General features: G+C 55.0%; 1 protein-coding gene across 1 annotated transcript in view; it reads left to right on the top strand.

Annotated features, from left to right (window-relative positions):
* Positions 1 to 9,633: 9,633 nt before the first annotated feature.
* The window catches only part of LOC103892305 (ras GTPase-activating protein 3-like), a 105,988-nt gene continuing 88,438 nt past the window's right edge, over positions 9,634 to 27,183 (top strand). The window contains exon 1 of the mRNA XM_054534799.2: positions 9,634 to 9,922. Within this exon, the coding sequence (XP_054390774.1) occupies positions 9,868 to 9,922 (55 nt within the window). The 5' untranslated portion in view covers positions 9,634 to 9,867. The remainder of the gene's footprint in view (positions 9,923 to 27,183) is intronic.

The raw sequence follows: 27,183 nt of genomic DNA, 5'->3' as shown, positions 1-27,183 counted from the left end.
CCTTAAAGCCCAGGCTGTGGGCAGATGGTCCTTACCTCGGAGGTAGGCATGAGTCGAGAGGCAGGACCTTGTGGGATGACAGCTCTGGACCCTGAGTTGGAGTGTGCACCGCTCCCAGCTGAGTACCTACTGGTCACACGTTGAGCCCCCACAGCCTCCCTTCAGCCCTCTTCACAGGAAACAGGAAGGTGGTGTGCGCCAGGGAGGGGAGCTGACTTGAACAGGGCATTTCAAACTGCCAGTCACAAGCGGGGCCAAGGTTTAACAAATGACTCAGGAAAAAACGGGGTTGGGGGAGGGCGTGAGACACTCCTAGGTGGGAGGAGGTGCAGGCAGCACTCCCTGCGTTCACACTCACCATGGCTTCGCGACAGGGATGCACTCTGAGAAATACATGGCTGGGTGATTTTGCTGTGCGGGCCTCATGGTGACTTACACATGCCTGGATGGCCGGGCCTCCTGTGTGCAGGCTCCTGTACCAAATACCACAGGCGACTGCAACACAGTGGCGTATGTGTGTCCAAACACAACTAACCCGGGAGAGGACAGTAAGAATATGGCGCTACAATCCTATGAGACCACCCTGCTTGACCAAAACATTGTTATATGGTGCGTGACTGTATTTCCACCATATCAAAACATTGTTATGTGGTGCGTGACTGTATTTCCACCATAGAACAGATGTCAGCGACCCCAGAGCATGGGTTCGTGTAATTTTATAAACTCGATAAGCCCATCGAATTGAATTTTTAGTAATGGCTCTGTTTAACAACCAGCTTGCAAAATTCCTGAACACGTAATGCTTGGTCGTCCTGAGCTGGCACCTTCAGCACATGCGCACATGCTCACACACGTCCTCACACACACACACACACACAAGCACACACACGTGCACACAGCAGCTGCTCACGGCATCTACTTGAGGGGCCTGACACTCATTTAGAAGCTGAGTACACGAGGTTAGTCTAGGAAGCTAAAACAGAATGTAAAACATCAAGATGCTGCCTGTCTAGTCAGGATAAACATCGTTTATACGTTGGGACACATTTGACTCCTTTCACACCTGGTGCTGGTTGGCTTGGAGAGCAGTGGGGCGCCAGCCGGCTCCTCTGACAGCCACGCCTCCTGGAGGGTGGAGAGAGCCTGGTCTGCAGAAAGCCTGCTTGCTTCCTGAGGGGCACAGACACAGGTGGCCTGAGAGGGAGAAGGTTCTGGAACAGGGGGCCCAGAGGAAAGCCTGCAGTAGGAGCCAGGGTCATGGCGCCCAGCAGCTGCCCTCGCCCTGGCTCCTCCTGTTCCAGGCCAAGCCACCCATCTCGGAGCCGCCGTAAGTCCTCCTGCAATCAAACCGCGAGGCAGCGCCATGCCCACAAGAACCTGAGGTTTCTCCCAGCCTCGACCTTCCTCTCATGACAACAAGGCACCAATTTCCACGAAGGGCTCTGCGCTCAGGGCAGGGCTGGTAAACATGAGGTCACGCCCTTCCTGTGAGGGAGGTTCCAGTTCCCACAGCAGAGGCCTCGGGCAGGTGGGGGCTGCGGCAAGAGCAGGACAGGGCCAGGGAGCTGGTGTCCACTCCCACATAGTCCTCTTGCTTTAAACGGTTCTCTTGAGATAATTGCAGATTCACACACAGTCGTAAGGAATAATGCAGGGAGTGCCTGTTCCCTTTGCCCAGTTCCCCCCACAGCAGCATCTTGCAAAGCAAGGAGTGGTCACCGATGGGATCCAGTGCCTGAGGGGGGATGGCACCAGCTGCACATACACTGGGTGTGAGCATGTGTGTCAGTATGGGTGTGTGTCAGTGTATGTGTATGGGTGTGCATGTGAGTCTGTCAGTGCGTCCGTGTATATGTGGGTGTGTGTGTGTCTGTATGTGGGGGTGCGTGTGAGTGTGTGAGAGTATCAGTGTGTCTACGTGTATGTGTGCATGTTGGTATGCATGTGTGTGTGTATCAGTGTGTGTGCATGTGGGTGTGCATGTGAGTGTATCAGTGTGTCTGTATGTATGCATATGGGTATGCTTGTGTGTGTGTCTGTGTGCATGTGGGTGTCTGTGTGTGTGTATCAGTGTGTCTGTGTGCATGTGTGCATGTGGGTGTGAGTATGAGTGTGTGCGAGGAGCGTGAATGTGTGTGAAGGAGGGAGTGCATGAGTGTGTGCATGTGTGTGTGCTTGTGTGTGAGTGTGAGGGACCGGGAGTGTGTGTGAGAGGGACTGTGTGAGCATATGTGTATGTACGAGGGTGTGCATGTGGGTGTGAGTGTATGAGGGAGGGGAGGGTTGTGAGCATGTATGAGTATGCTTATGTGTGAGTGTGTGAGGAAGTGTGTGTATGTGTGCATGAGTGAGGGGAGTGTGTGTGCATGTGTGTGAGTGCATGTGGGTGGGTGTGTGTGAGGAAGTGTGTGTGTGAGTGAGGATGTGTGTGAGCATGTGCACATGAGTGTGCTTGCATGTGTGAGTGAGGGAGGGTTGTGTGTGCTTGTGTGTGTGAATGGAGGGTGTGTGCATGTGAGGGAGTGTGTGTGTGTGAATGAGGGAGTGTGTGAGCATGTGTGCGTGTGTGCTTACATGTGTGAGGGAGTGTGTGTGTGCACGTGTGTGTGTGTGATGGAGTGTGCACTTGTGAGTGTGTTTAGTTGTGGGCAGTTGTGTCCCATGTGAGTGTGTGTGCATGTGTGTGAGAGGGAGTGTGTGCACATGTGTGTGTGAGGGACGAGCTGGGCAGTTGTGTCCCGTGTGTGTGTGAGGGAGTGTGTGTGTGAGTGTGTCTAGAGCTGGGCAGTTGTGCCCTGTGTGCAGATCCCTGTGCAGATGCCGGACATTTCCATCCCACGAGCATCTCTCCTGCTCCTTTTCCAGCCACAGCCACCTCCCACCCCCTCCCTGGCCCCTGACCCCTGACCGCTGACACCCGCTGATCTGCTTTCCGTTTCTGTGACTTTGTCAGCTTGAGATTGTCTCCCTTCACTCGGCCCAGTTCCCCTGAGGCTCACCTGCAACACTGTGCACCCGCTTGCTTGCTGCTTTTCATGCAGTTCACCCTTTACCTGCTGAAGGACAGCTTGAAAGTTGCCTCCAGTTTTCTGCTATTACAAATGAATCTGCAGTGAACATTTGTGTTTTTTATGCATCACGTATTTTGAAGGGCATTTTCCTCACTCTCCTAATCCACAGCCTTCCTTGTGGGTGGGAGGCTGAGCCTGGGCAGACTGCGGGGGCTCCCTGGGGGCGGCACCCACACTTCGGCTTCTCTTCTGTGTTCCTGGTGTGGTTTATGTCCGTACAAGGGTTAGATCTGCAAATCCACCAGGGGCCCGACACAGTGTGCAGTGCCGGGAGGATGGCAGAGAGGAAAAATGCCTGCCAGTGCTCTCGGGAAAAATAACCACGAGAAAAGCTACCTCTAGCCGACTGTTTCTTATCTGCCAGACACAGGACACACAGCACACGCAGCTCGGTCCCAGCACAGGCCTGCGGGCGGGCACTGCTGCCAGCCCCATTTTACAGACGAAGAAACTGGGAGACAATCTGGGGAGGTGAGTTAGCTTCACAGGAAGCTAGTTGAAGAAATAAAAGTAATTGACGCGGTAGCTCACAACTCCTAAGTGTAATGAAAGCAGCCGCGGTCGTTGTCTCAGTCAAGGTGCCAGGGATTTGTGGGCTGACTGGCATTCATCAGCGCCCACGGCTTCTGCTGGGGGGCGTGAGCGTCTCCCTCTGCTCTCCCGCCCTGCCCTGCACAACCTGGTGGTGAATTTCCTGCCCCGCCTGCTGCTCCACCCCTCCCTGAAGCCGGGAGGTTGGCAACTGAGCTTGTGAGGCTCAAGGGTACCTAGGACGGGCCACTCGGAGGGGAGGGCAGCTCTCCTCGGCCATCACAGCCAGAAAGTGGGCTTTGAGTGTTCCGTGCGGTGCCACCACCGTGTCTACACCCACCTCCACCGTGTCTACACCCACCTCCACCGTGTCTACACCCACCTCCACCGTGCGGTGCTGCTACCGTGTCTACACCCACCACCACCGTGTCTACACCCACCTCCACTGTGCGGTGCTGCCACCGTGTCTACACCCACCGCCACCGTGTCTACACCCAATGCCACCGTGTCTACACCCAATGCCACCGTGTCTACACCCACCTCCACCGTGTGGTGCTGCCACCGTGTCTACACCCACCACCACCGTGTCTACACCCAATGCCACCGTGTCTACACCCACCTCCACTGTGTCTACACCCACTGCCACCATGTCTACACCCACCTCCACTGTGCGGTGCTGCCACCGTGTCTACACCCACCGCCACCGTGTCTACACCCACCTCCACCGTGTCTACACCCACTGCCACCGTGTCTACATCCACTGCCACCATGTGTACACCCACTGCCACCGTGCAGTGCTGCTACTGTGTCTACACCCACGGCCACCATGTGTACACCCACCGCCACCGTGTCTACACCCACCGCCACCGTGCTGTCCGCTTCGTGACTCGGGGGTCTAGGCTGCTTCTTTCCTCTCTCTCTGTGTTTCGAGAAGATGAGAACGAGACCATGATGCTCCGTAGTAAGGCCCACCTGGGCCTCCGACTGTAGTTGATAAGCCCAGCAGAGCATTGGGTCTCCTGTCCATCAACAACACAGACCACCAGGCCTCGGCATCCACAGGAACCTTGGTGTGGACCTGTCTGCTTCTCTCAGTTGTGTGGCTCAACTAATATTTGAGAAACACTCTTCGGTGGCTATTTATTCATCTCTCTAGATTCTCCAAATGTGTTCTCCTGCAGCTCATCAGGTCACTAGAAAGCTATTTTCTTTGACTTCTAAGTGCCTACATAAATTTTATGCGAGAGTTATGATTTAATGTTATATTTTTACTACATTCATTCAACAAATATTCATTGAGCATTTACCATGTTCTAGGCCCTGTAGTGAGTGTCATTTGAGATTTAAAACATCCTCCCCTAACTTGTCCAATATTCCTTTTGAAAAGAATTCCCTAAAAAATTTCTTGTATTGCCTTATGGGCTAAAGTACTGTCTTTCTTGAAAGTCTGACATGCTTCCTTTTATTAGATAATGTGACTTGTGTAAGATTCATATTTCCATATTTCCCTTTTCAACTTGGCTATCAGGAAGCTCAGTGTGGAGCTTTATGTTCAGCTGTTCTCACCTTAGATGTGTCAACAAGTCCACTAAAAAAAGTTTCTTTTAAAAGGAAATAGACGGGCTGGGCACGGTGGCTCACACCTGTAACCCCAGCACTTTGGGAGGCTGAGGCGGGTGGATCACCTGAAGTCAGGAGTTCGAGACCATCCTCAACATGGAGAAACCCCGTCTCTACTAAAAATACAAAATTAGCCGGGCGTGGTGGTGCATGCCTGTAATCCCAGCTACTTGGGAGGCTGAGGCAGGAGAACTGCTTGAATCTGGGAGGCGGAGGTTGCGGTAAGTGCCGAGATTGCGCCATTGCACTCCAGCCTGGGCAACAAGAGCGAAACTCCGTCTCAAAAAAAGAAAAAAAAAAAAAAAAAAAAGGGAAAGAGACGTTATTCCAGCAAGCAGTTTGCAAACTGGGAGATGCTGCCTTTGGAACAAAACAAAAGTGCGTTCCAGAGACGAAAGGTGGGATTGTCTTCCACAAGGGAATCCCTGCCCAGGATCTCATTCTGGGCTTTATGCAGGTAAGGGAGGCAGACTTGCTTCGTTCTGTTTGGTAGAGCCTGGTAGCAGTCTATTGGTTTGGTCCAGAGGGCAAATTGGGATTTTTCTGGCCTCGGTTGATTCCGGCAGCATGAATAGACAGCTATGAAAGTTCCAACACTTCCAGGAACGCAGAGCTGGCATGTGACTGCTAGTCAGCAAAGGGTCGCGTGCCTCCATTTGGAATTCAGGCCCAATGAGCCCCTTGGGATGCACCTGGCAGGATGGGCTCTTTCAGATTCAGATACCTGATTCCACCATTCTTCCTTCAGTTCTTACTTTGAACCCTCCAAAAATTATTCTGTTGTGTACTGGTCATTTATGTGGCTTCAAATCCTTTGAAAGTAGATTGTTCAGATATGATCTAATAATGCTGTTTTGGAAATGAATGAATGTCCACTTGTCAATGGATTGATACGTGAACAGAAGAGTATATCAAAGACAGCAAAGTGTAACACCAAGGTCATTAAAAGAATAAATTATAGAGATTTTCTATTGGGTCATCGTCTGTTCCTTTCATCTCTCAATATTTTGTTTCCTGGCTCTTATTATCACAGCTCTAAGGGACAACTTTCTAATTTAGAAAACGAATGACCAAATGCATCATTTAGAACACAAATGTGAGAAGGCCGGTGCTTGGGCAGCTCTGTGGCGCTGTGTTTTGTTGAGGGAGCCCTGGATGTATGCTTAGCCCCTGTGCTTCTCAGAGGGCCGGAGGCCGCACATACAGATACCTTGCTCCGATGTGCCTGGATAAGCACTGAGAGTGGGTTTTAGGGACCGACTGGGGAGAGATGCACGTGGGGTCTGAGTCGACCATCTGTGGGGCACTCTGGTTGTGCCCAGCATCCATTTGTGCAGCACAAACTTTTTCTCTGGGACTGTCCACCCCCCAAGTTCTTGTGGTATCGTAAAGAGGACCACAGTTTCAAGATGTAGGAGTGAAATGGACTGAGGCTAACCCAGTGAAGTTTGTGGCTGGGTTAAGGAGTGAGTCAGGGAGATGCGTGTTTTCTCCTTCATGACTGGGAGAGGAGTGCCCATTTGCCAGGAGGAGAGGGTGACTGTGCACCTCAGCCACCGGCAGGAGCACCAGAGAAGCCCTGCTCCAGCCCTGCTGATGTCTGGGCCTGGGCCACCAGCCGGTGCAGGGAGCCTGGACCCCAGGAGTGCCTTTTCCAATCCTGACAGACAGCTGCTTAATGTGGGACATTGCTTTATTTTACAAGTTGAAAAGGCCATCCTAGCAGCACAGAGCACCTCCCAGGTGCTAAACCCTGTATCATGATTGAATGCGCCCATGTCAATGAATTCTAATATCTAACTCTACATTCTGCCTCCCCTGAATCCAATGTTCTTTGGCTCTAGTTCTGCATTTACCCCTGGCTCATGCTGGTACATGCATTTGGGTCCTGAAGCTCCTTGGCTAACTGTCTCTTCCTCAGTTTTTAGCCTCAGCACTTCTCCAGCTTAATGATGCTGACCTGGAGGAGCTGAGCTGGAGGTGGGTGGCAGGCATGTCGCCTTGCAGAGGTCTCTGCAGTGTCTTCAAGCACAGAAACAGCATTTGTCCTTAACAGAGAGAAATGTGACACCTCTTCAGGCCCAGAAGATTTAGAGGAATCTGGGATTCAAGATTTTTGAGTGCATTCATTCAGCTGGCCCCATTGCAAGCCTCAGGGCCTCTCTTCTTCCCGGTCAGGGTCCAGAGCTTGGAACAGCACCTTCCGAGGCCGAGCACCCAGACCTAGAACAGCACCTTCTGAGGCCGAGCACCTGCCCTGGAAGAGCACATTCCATGGCCGAGCACCTGCCCTGGAACAGCACATTCCGTGGCCGAGCACCCAGCCCTGGAACAGCACATTCCGTGGCCGAGCACCCAGCCCTGGAACAGCACCTTCCATGACCGAGCACCTGGCCTTCTCTGGAGCTCTGTCTTCTACGCGGTTAAGTCCTGGCCCTGATCCAGTTTTTTGGTTTTCCTCTGGTCACAGGAGATGAGTGTCTTATGTGGTACTGAGGAGGCCCGTTAATGTGCCACCCTTGTTTCAGGTGGTGATCTTTTCATTATCTTGCCCTCAACACGAGCCACCTGATTCCATAGTCCATGTATCTGAGACTTTCCCAAACTCTCCAGCACCCAAGATCCTGCCACTGCCAGTGCGTTTCCTTCCAAGGGGCTCCCGTCCCGGCTGCCACTGCTGCAGCCTGGAGATTCACTCCTGACCCCAGCTGTCCCCTAGAAACAAACACCAAACGAGATCTGCGTTGAGTTTATCAGCAGGCCTGTGAGGGCGGAGGGATGGCAGAGAAGCAGCTTTGTGGCTGGGCTACCACACAGGACTCCGCTGGTCCTCGGAGAAACACAGGAGCCGGCTTGCTTCCAGTGGCCCCAAACGGGAGTACAGTCTCCGTTATAAAGCAGGGGTGTGGATGGCGTCCACAGCACCCACTGCAGACGCCACCCAGGGCCAGCGCTAGGCACAGAGGCTCTGGGTTGGAAGAGCCAGGGGTGCCACCTTAACCTCCTGTTCGGCCCCGGTAAGCACCAGGCATGCAAGGGCTGAGGACAAGAGAGGCCCCTGTGGTTGCAGGCTCCCAGCAGTCAGGGGAAGAAAGGCCATTCATTCTTTCAACGCATGGAACTGCTTTTTAGGAGGTGAAGATAAGCAGTGGAAAAAAATAGGCCTCTATCTTTATGAAGCTCCTGTTCCTCTCTATGCAGTGTGTGTGTGTTTGTGTATGTTCACGTAGGTGTGTGCATGTATGTTTAGTGTGTATGTCTGTGCATGCGTATGGGTAGTATATGTGTGTGGTGTCTGTGTTGTGTGTATATAAGTGTGAATGTGTATATATGTATATGTGGTGTGTGTATGTGTGGTGTATGTATGTAGGGTGTGTGTATGTGTGTGTATATGTATGTGTGTACATGTGTGTAGTGTGTGTGTGGTGTCTATGTGTATGTATATGTATATGTAGTATATGTGTGGTGTATGTATGTGTGTATATATGTGTAGGGTGTGTGTGTGGCGCTGGGTGCAATGAAGTTTTGCAACATAGAGGAGGGAGTGTAGAGTCTCAGTTCATACACACACCTACATGAACACACACACACAAACATACTCCTCAGAGAGGAGGTCAGGGAGGAGGCGAATTCGAGACAGAAGAAAGGGAGGCGAGGATGGTACCTGCCCATGCTGGGGTGTGCAGGGGGACTGGGGTGGGGAGACCTGCCCATGCCGGGGTCTGCAGGGGGACTGGGTGGGGGGACCTGCCCATGCCGGGGTCTACAGGGGAACTGGATGGGGAGACCTGCCCATGCCGGGGTCTACAGGGGGACTGGGTGGGGGGACCTGCCCATGCCGGGGTCTGCAGGGGAACTGGATGGGGAGACCTGCCCATGCCGGGGTCTACAGGGGGACTGGGTGGGGAGACCTGCCCATGCCGGGGTCTGCAGGGGAACTGCGGGGGGACCTGCTCATGCCAGGGTCTGAAGGGGGACTGGGGTGGGGACCTGCCCATGCCGGGGTCTGCAGGAGGACTGGGGGACCTGCCCATGCCGGGGGTCTGGGGTGGGGGGCTGTGTGTGCGTGCATGTGTCCCCGCCCCCCGCGTGCGTCTGCAGCAGGTGTCTTCGGATCGCATCTCAGGAGCTGGAGCTGGGCGCGGGATTCCTCCCTGCCAGATCGTTGTACGTGAACTTCTCTTTGCAAAGTTCGTACGCGAGTGAATCGCTCAGCCTCGCTCAGCCCCGCTCAGCGGGCCCGGGCCGAGCCGGCGACCTCCCTTCGTCTCTTCCGCCAGGCAGCCCGCGGAGGTCCCTTCCGCTCAGCGGCCAATCCGCGGGGCGGGGGCGGGGGCGGGGGCGGGGGCGGGGGCCGAGGCCTCGGGGGAAGCCGAAACCTGCGCCCCTCGGGTCTCTGCCGCCCGCCAGCGCCGTCCCTGCCAACCCCGCCACTGCAGGGCCCGGGCCAGTTGGGAGCAGGGGCCGGGCCGCGGGCGGAGCCTCCCGGTCCGCGCACTCGCCCTCGGCCAACTGGCGGTCTTGCAGGCGGGCGGACCCTCGGCCGCGCTCGGGGCTCCGGCGCCGCCGCTCCTCCTGCTCGGCCCGAGCTGCCCGGGCTCGGCGCGCGCTTCGGGGCGAGGCCCGGCGGGCGCGGACGCGCAGCATGGTGGCGGAGGACGAGGGGCTCCGGGTCTTCCAGAGCGTGAAGATCAAGATCGGTGAGTGTCCGCCGGCAGCGACGCGTCCGACCCCCCGGCCCGACCCTGTCCTCTCCCGCGCCCGCCTCTCCTCCCCAGATCCTTGCTGGGGACCCCGGCGGAGACGCCTTCCAGGCGCGGCGCGCTCCCCGGAGAACGGCTGGTCCGGCGCCGCGGCCCCTCCCCAGCTCCCCCCCTCCTCGGGGCTCGGACTGGGTCGAGTCGGCTCCGGGGGAACGCGGCTCCCTGCGCCTCCTCTGCGCCCGGAGCGGCCCCGGTCCCTGGTAGCGGCGGAGGAGGTGGGGTCCCTGCGCCGAGGGACGTCTGTCCGCGTGTGCGCCCCCGCGTGTGCGCCCGAGCGTGTACCCCGCGTGTTTGCAGGAGTGCGCGCGCCTGAGGCTGTCTGGGCGCCTGCACTTCAGGTGTCAAATCCACTGACGTCGGGGTCTCGGCATCTCCCTTTCTCCGCTGCGCCCAGAAACTTCCTTTCCGGGGAATGTGGAGGCTCCTTCACGCCTCTCCCCAGGGGCGTGAGGCCCGGGCGCGCTGCTGCTGCCGTGCGCGCGCGTCTGTGCCTGTGTGCGCGCGTTTGTGTGTGCCTGTGTGTGTCCATGTGTGGGTGGGTGTGTGTGCGCGTGCGTTTGTGGGTGCATGTGTGGGTGCGTATTTGTGTGTGGATGCATGTGTGCGCGCGTGTGTATTTGTGTGTGTGTGTGTGTGCGCGCGCGCGCGTTCGTGTGTGTGCATGTGTGCACACGTGTGTGTGTGTGCATGTGTGCGTGTGTGCTGGTGGGGCGTTCTGGCTGAGGGCTCCCGCGGGGCGGGGAGACCCCGGACCCATGGGCACCAAGTCCCCTTCCACTGAGAAGTGGCGGGCGAGCTGGTGGTGGCCAGGGCCTGCGAGGCTGCGGTTTTTCTCTGGGCTTCAGCAGCTTCTGAAGTGGGCTCCGGGAGGCGTTTCCGGAGAGGAGGCTGTTTCTGGACTTCTGGTTTATCTGGAGGGATCTGCTTTTCCCTGGTTGTTTTATCTTGGGAGAGTGATGTGGAAGTCCTCCCCCTCCCCCAGAGCAAGACCGTTTCCTGGAGTGACTGTTGCATATTCATGCCATGAGTGTGCTGGACCACAGCGCGGTTCAGGCTGGAGAGGCTTCCAGGGCCTGCAGTGTCGCGGTCCCCACGGTCCTTCTCCCCCACTGAGCCGCACTTCGCAGCCGGCCTCTTCCCGTGTGAAGAGGCCTCCGGGAACGGGCTGAGTGTCAGTTGTTGATGACATTTGATGCTGCCGGAGGCATTCCAGCTCCCCTAAACCAGCGGGCTGTTTCCTGTCGGCTTTATTTTGGTTTGCGGATCATCGCTGAGACACTGTCTTGATATTTGGCCCAGAAGCGCTGCAGCTAGGATGTGGCGGCACTTCCGCTTTGAGTAGTCCAGAGAGGAGGGATTTCTTCTGTTAATGTAGTTTAAATCTGCTGTCACTTATACAAGAGAGCCAGAGTTGGCGCTCCCTGAAGTGTCTGAGGTCGCCTTGCCTGGGTGGGGAAAGGTCGCGGCCCGTGGGGGTCAGTTTGCCGCTCTTTCCTTCAGCCAAGGCTGCTTGGTTCAGCGAGCGAGTCCGAGAGGTGTGAGAAGCACTGGGTTTCCTCAGTCACGGCAGCAGGAGGGCTGGAGGTGGGTGCCCCTGTGGGGCAGTGCGAGGTCTCCAGGCAGCAGGCAGAGGTGGCCTGGGGCTTTGCGGCTCGCGGGTGGGGGGCCCACAGCCGGCACAGCGTGGTCGCTGTGTACTCCAGGAAGGGCTACGATTCAGTCTACGGCAGGACTTTACAGAAGGCATGGGAAGTAGAGCAGGAGGGCGAGGGAAGACCAGAGTCTCAGACCAGACACTCAGACCCTGAGTGTCCCAGAAGGCAGCTTCACCAGCCTGCGGGCACTAGGCCCCACTTCCGACAGGCGTGGGGGTCAGGCACCCCTGGAGGATCCCTCCGAGACAAGGAGGTTTGGAGATGCCACCACTGGGTCAGGCTCTGTGCTCCACTTTAAACAAGCCAGTGAAACCCTGGCTCAGCTGAGGCTAAGGCTGCTAATCCTACGTGGGGCCTGGATATTATCTGAACCTTTGACCCTCCCAGGGGCAGCAGCAGTGAGGACCGGTAGAGAGGTTCAAATGCCAGCTGCCCAACTCTCTGGATGTGGCTGCAGTGAGAAGTCCCCGTTTCCTCTCCCCCCCATAGGTCACCTGTGGGGCCGGCTGCCTGAGGGCTATCTGTGCCCCAAGTAGCTGGGGAGACAGGGCACCTCCTGCATTTGAGTGGAGATGCAGTCTGGGCTGGAGACCCCGAGGGTGACCTGTGGGTGCGCTGGTTTGGGGTTAGTCTCATGTAACTGTGCTGCTGGCCTGATACCCCGGGGCTCCAGCGGAAAGCCCATCTGTAGAAGCGAAGTAGAGGATGACCCTGAGCGGCGCTGGTGCCAGGGGGCCACTGAGCTCCTCAGGCTCTTTCTTTAATCCACATTCATGGCCAACCTTGGCTCTGACTTGCCCTGCCTGAGTCCCTGGTCTTGAAGGTGCAGACAAGACGGTGCCCCTGTGGTTGATTTGAGGGCCCCTCGCCGTCATTCACATCTGAGCCTTGTCTCCAGGAATGCTGGATTTGCACATGAGTCTGCCAGTGACTTGCTGCATGACCCAGGGCCGGTGTCTTCCCCTTCATAACCTCATTTTTCCGTTTGCAAAAGGCAGTCAATTATTGTCTACTATATCCTGTGGGAATGTACAAGGCAGTGTTGTTCAGGGTTAAGTTAACACCTTGCCCCCTCACTCCCAGAACAAGAATTGTCCCTAAAGTTCTACCATAAGCAATTCTGCTACTACTCTTACTAAGAAAAAAAGGCAGCACATTTTTGGGGGCATTGGGAGCTTTTTTTTAAGGTACAGGGGCATTGGCCATTTAAATTCTTAAATAGCTTTGAAATGTGTGGTGGTGTGTGGCCTCATTCAAACGTTGAAATTGGGAAAAATGGAAAGAATCTCTTCCTCCTTCCCCTTCCTCTTTCTTTGTCCTTCCAGCTCTTGCAGGTGAGGTAATAAGAGGAGAGCACCACGTAGAAGTGAGGTGCTTTGATGGTAACAATTTGGAGTCTTTGTCTTGAAGAATCTGGCTTTCTGCATTTCAGTTTTGTGGAATCATTTTGGATATGTCCTTCTGTACACTTAAACATCTTAAACACTGTGTCTTTGGAAACAGTCATTAACCTTTCACAGTAGAGTCTGTGTATCATGCATGACTGAGCCACACTTCCTATGTGATCGCTGCTTTGAGGAAGCCGGTGCTTCTGACTTTCCATGAGTCAGGGACCCACAGGGAGGGCACTTCCGCCATGGCCACGGCGTTGTTTTGGGGCCCCCACCCCCAAGGCGTGTAGTGCCTCCTCCCCTCGCAGTGATGTCTTCCGTTTCCACAATACTTACTGCTTGTTTTTAAATGCGGCACCTTATCTTGATACATGTGTTCAATAAAGAGCAATACATAAGGTGTTTCTCTCAATCTGTTAAAAAAAAAAAAAAAAAAAGCCAGCCCTGCGATCCAGGGTGGGAAAGGCTCTTGCACCGCTGTGCCCCTACCATCGAGCCGGAGGCAGTCAGCGTCCTGGGAATGCCGTCCATGGGATGCCGGGCCTGCTGTGTGCTCCCCGCTGGGGCTTCCTGTGGCTCTCTGGTCGCTCCCTTCTTTCTCCTCTGGGCGCAGTGCCTGTGGCTCCACTGGGCTCTTGCTCCCTTCCTGTGAGGCTGGAGCTTGTCCATGAAGAAGACCCACGGCCGGTCTGGCCCAACATTGAACCGCTGGTGCCTGCAGGCCTGTGGGGCAGTGAGGGCCAGGGGCTGCCGGCCTCCAGCCCCAGCTATCCCTCTCCTGATCACAAACAGAATCCCACCTGAAGCAGGAGGAGGTGGCACCGGGTGAGAATAGGGAGAATGACAAGTGGGGTGCCTGGAGGGTCCCCTGGACTGTGCCTCCCTGGCCCCAGCTCCTGGGCTAGAAGGTCAGGGCTCCGGCCCGGCTCTGCTAGAAGTGGCAGCTGACACTCTCAGCCTGATGGACTCCCTAACGGGAGGTGGAGGCCGCTGGTCATAGGGCTGTTACAGGCATCAAATTAGGTGATGGTCTGTTTAATAAGTGAAAGTAGCAACAGTGTCTTCACAGGGCTAGGGCTCACTCAGGTAAGAGAAGTGTTTTGTGAATGTGAGGGAGGGATACTGGCCATGCTGTGGCTTTCCCCGTGTCTGTCTGACAGTGTAAGGAGGGGCTGTGTGGCCACGCATGGGCCTTGGCATCAGAGATTCTAGATTCCCCTAATGCGAAAATTAACTTGGATATTTTATTAACTGAGCTCAGCTAAGCTGCCTGTGCTATTTTTAAGCCCTGAGGATGAAGGTGCAGGGCTTGGCTGCACCTGGGAAACAGCAGGGGCTCCGGCAGGGGCAGGTTCAGCCTGGGGCCCGGGCCTTGCCTGGAAAGGGGAGTGGGTTTCCTGTGCGTGTGTGGGTGTGGAGGCGAGATGCAGATGCTAAGGGGGTCGTTTCCATGTATTATCTCATTTTATCTAAATTCTCGAAACTCCACGGCATTGAGGTGGAGAAAGGGAGACCCACGGACTTATCTGGGCCCAAGCCGCCCAGCTCCATGGGCTCCTGGGATCCGAGTTCTTCTCCTCACCACTTAGTATTGTCCATTAAGTTTTTTTTCTTTGAGACTGGGCCTCACTATGTTGCCCAGGCTGGTCTCCAACTCTCCAACTCCAGGACTCAAGGGATCTTCCTGCTTCAACTTCCTGAGTAGCTGGGACACAGGTGCTCACCACTGCAGCCTGCCTGTCAGTTTAGAGAGCTGTTTCTTCTCTGTGATCTTGGATTTGAATGGGGGGAATCATGGAGAGTTGGAGAACAGAGAGACTTGTTGGTGACTTTAGGGACATGAGGCAGGCAGTGTTCAGGCAGGGAAGGAAGGAAGGGGCTGCTGGTCTGTGTGGGTGGACAGTGGCCTGGGAGGCCCAAGACACAGGGTGTGCTGGGAAGACAGTTTGGAGATGCAGAGGTGATCCTTTAAGCAGGGCCACAGCCACCCATCCAGCCTTCAGGCGTGTGAGCAAATGGTGCCTGGCAGGTGGACTCAGCCAGGGTGCTGGACTGGAGGGCAGAGTGTGGACCCCGGAGGCAGCCCTGGGGGTGTCATTCCTGGAAGGGAATCTAGCATTGGTGGAAAACACTTTGATTTGCTTCTTTGGAGCTAATGGAAGCAAATGAGGCATTTGGAGCTAATGAGCGTGTGAACCGCACAGGTACAGAGTGGATGAACAGCGTCTACCTGAGGCTGTGGCACCGTGTTTGCAGGTGGCGCGTCATGTTTTAAACATAGACGTGTATGTATTTAGAAAGGAGATGGACGTATTGGCTGGAAACAGCCACAAGCAAAGTGGTGGCTGCTAAGGTTTTGAAAGTGAGGGCTGCTGAGTGATGGTGGGAGGGGCTTGGTGAGGAGGAGAGCTCCTGGGGGCCCTCGGAGGAGAGGCGGACGTAGCGAACCCACTTGGAATCAGACACCTGAGACTGCGTGCTGGCCACGTTTCTTGACAATTCTTTGATTTTAGATGACCCCTAACCTCTCTCTGCCTTGGTTTCCTGGTTTGTGAAAGTGGAGGCCAAGGCCTTCTTTTGCAGAGATTAATGGGACTTAGATGCACGCAGGCACTTCCCCTGCTCAGATCTTCATAGATGGGAGGTATTATTCTAGCAGAATTTGAAGCTATCTATTCGTCTGTAATGAATTGGACTTCTATGTAAGCAAATATATAAATTGAAAAAGAGCTACACTTTAATAAGTAGGAGGGTGGTGAGATCCAGGAGAGCTCACACTCTGGAGAGGTGGCTTTTGTTTTTGGTTTTGGCTGTCATCTGGGTGTCTGGGAGGGATGGCTTTGAACTTGCTCCTGAAGAGAGAGGTGGCTTTGGTTTTGGCTGTCATCTTGGAGGGGGTCTGGGAGGGGTAGCTTTGAACTTGCCCCTGAAGAGAGAGTGAGGTCTCAGGAAGGGAAGGAATCATTTGGGTTGGGCTGGTGTTATGAGATGCAAGGCCTGGCCTTTGAGGGGCCCAGATAATTTAGCTGGAGGGGCCAGTGGGACGTGTGGATGGGCCTCTGGCCGATGGGTTGACAGAAGGGGCCACATGGGGTCCCATGGGGATGCGGTGTCACACCCCACAGGTGCCGGTACCTCTGGAGGGTGCAAGGTTGGACAGCAGGTGCCGGTACCTCTGGAGGGTGCAAGGTTGGACAGCAGGTGCTGGTATCTCTGGAGGGTGCGAGGTTGGACAGCAGGTGCTGGTACCTCTGGAGGGTGCGAAGTTGGACAGCAGTTGTGGAACTGTGGTGGGGGGTCGGGGAGGCAGTTCACTGAGCACATCTCGTCTTACCCAGCCGCAGGTCAGAGCAGGGATCTGTGTTCACACAGGAAAGGAGGGGCTTGCCGTGCAACCAGAGCTTCTAGCTTTGAACCGTAGGTGAAGGCGATGAACAGACACGTCTACTGCAGCAGCACCTGTGGCTAGTGGCTGAGTGAGCAAATAGCAAACAGTAGAAGCAATGTTGAGGAGTTGGGGTGTTCCCACCAATCTCCTGTCGAACTGTCACCCCGTCGTTGGAAGTGGGGCCTGGTGGGAAGTGACTGGATCTTGGGGGTGGATTTATATGAACAGCTCAGCGCCATCCTCTTGGTGCTGTTCTCACAATAGTGAGTGAGTTCTCGCGAGATCCGGTGGTTTAAAAGTGTGCGGCGGTACCTCCCACCTCGCGCTCTTGTCCCTGCTCTCGCCGTGTGAGACCCCTACTCCCCCTTCACCTTCTGCCATGACTGGAAGCTTCCCGAGGCCTCCCCAGAAGCAGATGCCTCCATACTTCCTGTACAGCCTGCAGCACCATGACCAATAAACCTCGTTTATTTTGAATTACCCAGTCTCAGGTGTTTCTTTATAGCAATGCAAGAACAGCCCAATGAGCAGTCGCCAACTGAAATGGTGATTATGTCATGTGCATCCACACGTGGGCTGCTCTGTGGCTTTCAAGGAACATATTAAGCCCAGGCCAAACCACATGACTCGCAGGAAGTTCCACGGCATAGGATTCGAAAGAAGCAAAATGAGAGCGTCCAACACCACCCCCTAGAAAAATGATAAACACAGATCAGATGAGTGTGCGCAGATCAGGGATAAGACCCACACAGCCTGCTAATTGCATTACCTGTGGGATGGCAGGAGTGCTGTGGTAGGAAGAGAGACAGGAATACGAGGCCTTCCGTAGCAGCAAGTATATGTCTATTATGCATCAATGTGCAACTATGTATACGGTGGGTGAGTGAGTGAAGAACAAAGGCGGAGCTTAGAAATCATCCCTTCACAGACTGCAAGAACGGTGTTGGCTGTGGAGGACGCCAAGGCCGAGAAAGAAAACAACTTGCCTTCATTCAAGATGATGTGCTGTGTGGGAAATGCGTGTGGACAGGTGAGGGAGTGGCTCCGTCAGGCCGCAGCGGGCATCCAGCAGTGACAGGCGGAGTGCAGTTGTGGCTGGCCCCTGAGAGGCCCCGGCCCCTGACAGGCCCCTGACAGGTTTTGGGGCTCCAGCCTTTGTGTCTAGGAGGCTCTGGCACAGGTAAAGGGGAACTGAGGGTTACGTCACCTGTGACAGATGGTTCAGGGTCTCTCTGGGTGTGACGCAGAGCCCAAAGTGAACAGTTACAAACGTTCAAGCTTTGCTGTAGATGCGAGTTTCAGAGTCACCAAGGTGCCCGGGAACCCCCTCATTGGGCCTGGATCCTCGGAAGTGAGTTTCCCCATGGGTTATTGGTCAAACGGCATCAGAGTGTCTGGGAGATTTTGTTTTTCTGTGAGTATTTTCTCAAAAATACTGGTTCCTTGTTCTATGAGTGTCTGAAAATATTAGGTGTGTTTCTGCAGACAGGGTTGGATTCCTCAGGCTGTAGCTCTAGCCACCCTGAAATTTGGCATTCTTAGTTTTCGTTTTCAAATAAGCTTGAATCCCACATTTGGAACAATCACCCAAATTTAAGGCTCAGTTTTATTCCTTCTGGGGACAGTCAGTGCCCTGCTGGTATCACAACACAGCTAGTAACGGCTGCAGCGCTGACCCACGTGTCCTGGGTCCCGAGAGACACCGTGCCGGGCTCCTGGGGGCTGGGCCGGGGGCTGGGTCAGGAGACAGGAGCCACACTGGGGACAGAAACCCGTGCCTTGACCTGGAATTGATCGAGGAACGACTCTTGCACCTGTTCTTTCCTCTTTACATTGTTTCTTTTATGTTATCTGAATAATTTCCAACCTGTAAAGAATCATCCGTCTTGGCCCTGACTGCCCATAGGATAAAACTCCAGAGGTTGGTAAGGGGTCTGAGTCTTTCCTAGACACTGTGGGGATCCTTTTTCTGACCACTGACCAGACAGATGTCCGCTCAGGACATGCATGGGGGCCGTGGCTCCCAGCCCCGCATGGCCCAGCCCCTGGGTGCCTCCCTCACCCCAGGATAGGCCAGAGTCCTCAGCCCCTTGCTGAGAGTCACCCTCCCTGCTTGGTGCTCATGGCGTGCCCAGGGTAGGACGGAGGATTCTCTGAGATGCCTGACAAAGCTTAGGGGTGATTGTTATTGTGTCTTCCTGGAGTTTCGTTTTTGGACTTCGTCGTCTCCAAGCTGCAGCCTGGGTCTGAATTGGGCGTGATCGCCCAGGCCAGCTGTTCATGTGGCGTTGGAGCCAGTTCCCATTTCTGCGTTAGGTTTCATTCCTGGCCTTTTGCCTGCTTTGAGGGGCTGCACAGAGTAGCTGAGGGCCCGTGCATGTACCCCTAAATCTTCTCTTTAGCTGTGTTCCTTCTGAAGGAAAAGGTTTCACTCTTCTTTTCAGCTCTGGAGCTTTCTTGTTTTGGCTCCAAACCCTCGAGGTGCTGGAGCAGCTAGTTTGCCTTGATCTTGTCACTTCTGTGTTTTCTCTTCCCCAGAGCAGCCATTGCTCTGGGAGCCTGAGGGCCAGCCTCAGCCCATGGCCCCTGCTGGGGCGGCTACCTTGGCGTCCAGTGGTGACTGTGCAGGACACATGTTTCCTGCCCCCATCCTCTGAGGCTCCAGGAGGAAAGTGCTGTCCCCAAAGCCATGCCGGCAGCAGGAGCATCTCCATGCCGGGTACGCACCGAAGCTGCATCCAGGGTGTAGGGACCCGGGAAGGTTGTCTTGTGGTGGACTCTGATGACCACAGCCCAGGTGCCTTTGTGGCTCGTGGAATCCCTTTCTAGGAGGCTGGGTGCTGCCGCGGCCTTTTCCTTCCTAGAGCCCTTTCCCATGCAGCGTTGGCTGGGCCTGCTCAGCACTGTGGCAGCTATCACGGCAGCCAGTGGTCCTTGCTTTGGGCAGCAGTGAGACGCAGAGGCCTGGAGTCAGGGCTGGGGCCAACCTGCTGGAGACCCCCTTCCTAGCTGCGTCCCTCACTCAGGGCTGACCTGCCGGAGACCCCCTTCCTAGCTGCGTCCCTCAGTCAGGGCCGACCAGCCGGAGACCCCCTTCCTAGCAGCGTCCCCCTCACTCGGGGCCGACCTGCCGGAGACCCCCTTCCTAGCTGCGTCCCTCACTCGGGACCGACCTGCCGGACACCCCCTTCCTAGCTGCGTGCCTCACTTGGGGCCGACCTGCCAGAGACCCCCTTCCTAGCTGCGTCCCTCACTCGGGGCCGACCTGCCAGAGACCCCCTTCCTAGCTGCGTCCCTCACTCGGGGCCGACCTGCCAGAGACCCCCTTCCTAGCTGCGTCCCTCACTCGGGGCCGACCTGCCGGAGACCCACTTCCTAGCTGCGTCCCTCACTCGGGGCTGACCTGCCGGAGACCCCCTTCCTAGCTGCGTCCCTCACTCGGGGCCGACCTGCCGGAGACCCCCTTCCTAGCTGCGTCCCTCACTCGGGGCCGACCTGCCAGAGACCCCCTTCCTAGCTGCGTGCCTCACTCGGGGCCGACCTGCCGGAGACCCCCTTCCTAACTACGTCGCCCTGTGTGGAGGCCCCACTGGTTCTCCTGAATGCTGCGCCCTCTGCTTCCACGTCAGAACATTTCCCTCCAATGGGCAGGGGCGAACCCGCCTGCACCCCCAGGCCCAGGTGCTCCCAGATGCAGAGCAAGCCCACCCAGCAGGGGAAGGCACGGCTCGGGGGCAGGAAGGAGGCGGTGGAGCTGGGGGTGGTTCGGCCCCAAGCGCCCTGAGCCTCTGGGCGCCTACTTCATTCTGGCCCAGGCTGCATGGGGGTTTCCAAGGCTGGGGTCAGACTGGTGGACAGGGCCATTAGCAGAGATTCAGGAAGAGGAACCGGTTCTGGGAAAACCATCTGCGTGCAGAGCCCAGGGGACTGGCCGTGCTGGACTCTCCTCCGAGGTCAGGGTGGGATCCTCCAACAGGGCTGGTTTTCCCATGGCCTTTGGGATGAGGGCTTTTCTGGGGAATTCCAGATCCCCCCAGTCTGTAGCTGCCAAGCTCAGCCTTCTCAGGAAGCCTTGCTGGCCGGGGGTGGGGCTGACTGCCAAGGGGCCCTGGAGGCTGGAGCAGCCTGGGGAAGGTCTGCCGCCGTGGCCTGCTGTGCAGTCTGGAAGGGACGCCTGGCCTCCCAGATCCCCTCCCTCCCCGACAACAAATGTCCAAGACTGACTGCTGAGATTCTGGGATTTGCGGTGGGCCCCACAGGCTGGACTCTTCATTAGTTTAGGTGGCTAGAGGTAGGAGCCTCTGGGCCCTATGTGCCCCTCAGCCAGTCACCTGCAGCGACAGTGGGAGCAGGCTCCTGTACTCGGCCCACAAACCTGGCTCTGCTAGCCCGGCTGCGTGGTGCGAGGCAGGAGAGAGATTCCGAGAAGCTCCTTCCTGAGCGTGCAGGGGGCTGTGCATGCTCACAGCTGTAAACAACTAGTATCTCATTCAGTGTACAGGGCTAGTGCAATGGGCCATAAACTCACACGGCCATGCTGCTGCACTCAGGGACTGGTCTGGCCACCCGCGTCCTCAGGGCTACAGAGGAGTGAAGCGTTCAAAGTCTTTCCCTGGGGAAGCCGAAGGTCGAAGGTCGAGCTGTGCCCGAGAGGCAGAGGTTCAGGCTGAGGGAGGAGTCCGCATCCTTATGTTCCTCGGAGGCCTCCTCTTGTGACATGCTTGCACACACTGCACACGTATGCACACCCATGACCCTGGGACAGTTTGGGGCAGGGTTGCACGGCTTGATGTGCAGTGTTGGGTGGAAGTAAGGGAGGCTCCGGTGGGCTTCTGCCGGCTTTTCCTTTAGCCAAGATCCATGGCAGAAGAAACGGGCCAATCTGTGCTGAGTAGGATGCATAGAGTTTAAAACTTCTCAAGCAGTTCTTAATCGTTTTTATTCTACCCCACGTGGCTGAGGCTGGGGACACTCTCCAGACAGCCCCGTGGCTCTCAGGGGCCTGGTCCCAGGAGGCTTGGCGGGATTTGTTTGGGGCACCAGGGTCTGAATGCCCCGCGGGTGGCCTCCTGCCTCCAGCCGCAGTGCTGGGATGCACCTGCCTTTCTACTTTCCACAACTTGAGATCTTTTCTGGCAACTGCTGTGCGATTTTCTAATATTTTGTATTTGTATAAGAAACGTCTTGTTTTTAGGCCCACAAGTTGTTCTTTTTCCTAATAGCTTTTCCCTCTACTTGTCACTGACCTGTTCTCTTAGGTGGCTGCGTGTTACAGGGGAGTCCCCAGTCTTTGGACTGTTCCAGAGCCCAAGACTAGCTCGGCTGTGCCACTCAGGGAAGCACACTGGAATTCAAATGAGACAGATGTTATTCTGGGAATAAACTTGATCCTCTTAGATCTGTGTGAGAAGAAAACGGTGGACAAACATTGGTGCTTGAGCTGTAATTAGTAAGAAATTACTGGTGTTCCTCCTCACCCGTGCCTGGTGATAGGAAGTCAGAAGAAGAGAGTGTTTGATCACTTCTAGATCAGTAGGTTCTGATGATGAAAAGTCCCTTTCCGTGTTATCTGTGGGGCAGGGTCACACGGAGTTCTCTGTGGGGATTGTTCTCCACCAGGGCTCGTTGGTCCAGACCCCTCGAACGGCATCGACACCTGGCTGGAGAGAGGAGGGGGGGCCCTGATCGACGCCTGGCTGGAGAGAGGAGGGGGGCCCTGATCGACGCCTGGCTGGAGAGAGGAGAGGGGGCCCTGATCGACACCTGGCTGGAGTGGGGGGGCCCTGATTGATGCCTGGCTGGAGAGAGGAGGGGGGGCCCTGATTGATGCCTGGCTGGAGAGGAGAGGGGGCCCTGATCGATGCCTGGCTGGAGAGAGGAGGGGGTGCCCTGATTGATGCCTGGCTGGAGGGGGGTGGCCCTGATCAACACCTGGCTGGAGACAGGAGGGGGGCCCTGATCAACGCCTGGCTGGAGAGAGGAGGGGTGGCCCTGATCGACGCCTGGCTGGAGAGAGGAGGGAAGGGCCCTGCTGGTTCTCTCGCTGCTGCTGGAGGATCCTGAGCGATCGGCCCTCAGAGGCGTGAACAATGTCTCCAGGACCTTCTTGAATTCCCCAGCTGGTCCCATCCATCTGGAATCAGTGGCATTCCTTTCTGTCTTCATCATTTCCTGCTCCATTCAGCACTCCTCGAGTATTTAGAGAAAGAGTTTCTCAGCATTTGGACCCAAGAATGTGTTTATGGAAATGCTAAGTGAAAATGAAAGACTGGAAAGGAAAAAACACTTTCCACTACGTTTTTGCTAAGTGCCTTTGTTTTTAAGTTTATTTTGTTTTATAAAGTGTATTTCTGTGTTTTCTTTAGGGAAGCCCTTTCTGCCCTCCATGTGCCCTTCCCAGGCCCGGGAAAAGAGCTGGGGTGGGTGGGTCAGGAGGAAAGGGGGGTGTGGAGAGGGAGGGGCAGCCAGCCAATGTCATCCCCAAATAAAAGCGCTTTAATTTCTTTCCACCAGATCATGATTCATTGTCATGGGTGACCATTTAGTTATGTGCTCCCCTGGTTTCCTTCTGGGGGACCCCACGGTGGCACCCACACCCCTGTCGCTGCCCACACCCAAGGCTTCCCTCTGGGTAGCTGCACTGGAACCAGTGGGTTTTATGAACACAAGAATGCTGGTGTTTTTCATGCAGGATACAGCTGCTGACTTTCAGCAGAGAAGGCCAGGCAGTGGGCTAGCCTGGTCTGGTTAATAATTCATCATAGATTTGTGGATGGTCACATTGAGTGTGCGAAGCTTGAAAGCTGCCACTCGCTTAGAAGCTAGTCCAGATTTTAGTATGCCTGTGGCTTAAAAGTGGTGGTGACATTGGTTTTCAAATAAAATATACCAGAAATATTGGGACATTTCTGTGCATCTAATCAGAAAATTGTGAGGCTTGTAAAAATGTGCTGTGCATTCTTAACTGGTGTGTTTATTAGGATTTGGGGCTAAAGTTGGGATGTGATAGAGTCAGTGTGAGATGGATGACTTTTTAAGGTCACCCACCAAAAGGCAACAATGGCAAGGCAAAAGCTTTTAGTTTTACTTGATGTGTTAATTACAAATATTAGATAGAGTACAGTTATTTTTCAGAAGCTTCCCCACCCACTAAAATGTCCTCCCACAGGCACTTGGCTGGGGGGTTTGAGTCACGTAGGCGGCGGTGGGCCTGAGTTTGCCCCCCTGGGGTTCCTGGGAGGCAGCCGCAGTCGTCGGGAGCCATGAACTGGGGCTGTCCCAGGATATAAGGGAAATATTGGCTGTGCCTTCCAAGTTATTATAGAGTAAGGGATAAATAAGACAAACCCATCAACGTGGCCACGTATTTTTGAGAATCATAATGAGAATTTTCAGCCTCCTTGAAGAGGTGAGCTACTATTGTGCTCAGGAAGATTAAGGCACTTCTAACCGGCTGTTCCTGCGCACTCACGGACACTTGGTGTGCAGACATGTGCACGGCAACATCCACATGTGCACACAGGTGCGTGTGCATGTACCCCTCACACACGTGCACAGGGCCTCACACACATGCATACAGGTGTGTGTGCATGCACCCCTTAGACACGTGCACCCCTCACACACGTGCTCACCCACAGATGTGCATACAGGAGCATTGCCTGTACCCCTCACACACGTGCACCCCTTAGACATGTGTACCCCTCACACACGTGCTCACCCACAGATGTGCATACAGGAGCATTGCACTCACCCTTCACACACATGCACCCCTCACACACGTGCACCCCTCACACACGTGCACACCCACAGATGTGCATACAGGAGCATTGCATGCACCCCTCACACACATGCACCCCTTAGACACGTGCACCCCTCACACACGTGCACCCCTCACACACGTGCACCCCTCACACACGTGCATACAGGTGTGTGTGCATGCACCCCTTAGACACGTGCACCCCTCACACACGTGCACCCCTCACACACATGCACCCCTCACACACGTGCACCTCTCACACACATGCACCCCTCACACACGTGCACACCCACAGATGTGCATACAAGAGCATTGCATACACCCCTCACACACATGCACCCCTCACACACATGCACCCCTCACACACGTGCACCCCTCACACACGTGCACACCCACACTGATGCAGAGGATTCTCCAAGCCTGCAGGCTCCGCGTGAATAGTAGAAACTGTATTTGCAGAGTTAATTTTTCATTAAGCAAAATTATTAGGCTGCCATTGAACATTGAATAACTTTTTCCAAATTATTTAAAGTGATAAAAACACGTTTATCATTACAAATAAATTAAGCATTAACTCAGTAGTGTTTTGCCTCTTCTAAGGGTTTGTCTGCCGTAAGGTGCAGTTTTCCCTCACATTTTAACGGCTCTGACGGGCGCTGCTCAGTCACCAGTTTCCCCTTTCCCAGGGGCTTGGAACAGTGGTCTGTCCTACGCTGGAGTCTTTTGGATTCCTCAGAATGCGGCATGTTTATGAAAAAGCATTAATAGGGAGGGGTAGGGATGGGGGTCTCTAGGTTAATAGGGAGGACGGTATTTCTATTTCATGTATGTGTGTTTCAGAGTTGCAAATCACCTCAGATAAAATAGGGCCCCTCAGACAAGACAGCAGGCCTGGCCCGAGGGGAGGGGTGTCTGTGATGACCTTCTCAAGGCCAAAAACTTCAGGACCAGCAGGATTCCTCCAGAGAATGTTTTCTTGAAGAGCGTTAGCTGCGCGTTGCGAGGCTGGCTGAGAGGGCACAGGCCTGCAGGGGACCGGGGGTTCCACCCCTGCGCTGCTGCCAGGCTCTGGCTGTGTGACCTGTCACCCTCCAGGCCTCAACATCCACACTCATGTCAGCAGAGTGATGACAACTTCCCAGGGACCCCAGAATGTCACCTGCCTCAACTGCAGGTGGCCTCTGAGCACGTGTCCCATTGACAGAGCGTTTGGGTTTCTTCTTTAAGCATGCTGGTTATGACAGAAAGTAAAATATTAACCAAGAAGAATAATCTCACATTTAAATATAGCTTCACACAAACACATACATCTGTAGCAACGTAGTTACAGGAGACCGAGAAGGCGTGGGGGCTCCTCATCATTCCAGGCTGTGCTTTTCCCTTGAGAAGCAATAGAGGTAGGAGACTGCGGCTGTTTCTGACCTCTGGACCGGTTAGAGAGTGTTTGTAGGGTAAAAACATACATAGGAGGCTGTGTGTTATGGGAGGAGCCACCAAATCAGCAGGCAACAGTGCGGGGGACACGCGGCCTGCAGAGGGCATGGACATGACCAGCTGCTTCCAGGCCTGCGCTCTGCCTCTGACGGCTTTATCTCTAGGGCGTGAGTCTCTTGTGACAGGAAGTGAGTATTAATGAATCAGTTAACCATTTTGTAAACTGGGAAGTTGTCTTGTGACCAGCCTTCACGCAGGCAGGCGCCTCCCCCGCGTGCCCGACACTAACCCAAGCCTTATGTTTTGTGGGACACGTGGCCTTGCCCGGGCCGAGGGTGGGTGTGACTGTCCAGCCTCTGTGCCACCAAGGTGGCATGTTCATTTATTGAACTCACATCCTCACCAGCCGTCCCAGCCAGGAGATGCTCGGGAAAACTGCTACCGCACGGCGGCACAGGGGCCTTAAACATGTTGCCACTGGACATAATGGAAGCTGCCGATGACACCACACGCAAAGCCTCCCATGGGTTCCAAGTATTTTTACACGGCCAGACCTGTCCCTGTGCCTTGTTCAGTGACCTCTCTGTGGAGAGGCCTTCTCCTGCCGGGACCTGTAGTGGCCCACAACTGGGGGTGGGGCTGGGGAACCTGCAGCAGCTCACAACTGGGGGTGGGGCTGGGGGTGCTTTCACCCATGGCCAGGGGTCGTGCCTGGGAATTTCCCAGCTTAGCACCCCCCGTCGTCCCCAGAGCTGGGAGCTGTGGGTCTTTCCACTGTTGGTCACGACTCTGCCCTGTCCCTGCACATGAAGACGGGTGGCTGAAAAATCAACGCCAAGTAAGCTTTGGAGGGAGCATGTTTAACCTGCCCTCGGGTTTACAATGAAAGCCTGCCCACATTTTATCAAGGGATGCTCATAAACAAAGGTTGGCGAAGGATGAAGAAAAACAAGTTGCTTTTATGAGTCAATTAAATATATAATAGTGCTCAACTCATTTTGGCCTGTGTGGTTTAAAGAACCAGATGAGAATATGCTGTTATTTACTTAAAGGTAAAATGAGGGTCTGGGCCCATTTTGTACCATTTAGCAAGTGAATGGGTAGCTTTTGTGGTCAGACCTCACTTTGGCTGACAGAGCTAGGAAATGTGCAAGGAGCATTTGCTGATTAATTCATCTCCCTCCATCCATCCGTGTCCCCGTTCCTTCACCCCCCTGCGTGCCAGGCCGAGATATCCCAGAGAATGTTTCCAGAGGAGTTCTGGACTCAAGTCTAATAAAGGAAACCCCAGGAAATCCAGAACAGAAAGTTAGCGTGTGACAGGAGGAAATTCGTTTTGCACTCCACAGCTGAATTTGCGGTTGCCTTTCTAACATCACATGGGCCGTGCTGAGGATAGGGCAGGTCTCTCTCCCCTGCACAGACATCACAGACGCTCGCCGTGGTGGGGTGGATTGATGGACATGGTGAGAGCTGCATGGACATCGCAGATACTACAGACATCGCAGACACTCGCCATGGTGGGTGGACTGATGGACGTGATGCAAGCCGTATGGACATCGCAGACACTACAG

This window comes from Pongo abelii, chromosome 18 (genome assembly GCF_028885655.2).
Source record: "Pongo abelii isolate AG06213 chromosome 18, NHGRI_mPonAbe1-v2.0_pri, whole genome shotgun sequence".
NCBI classification, from domain to species: Eukaryota; Metazoa; Chordata; class Mammalia; order Primates; family Hominidae; genus Pongo; species Pongo abelii.
This window is presented reverse-complemented; position numbering and strand designations above follow the sequence as displayed.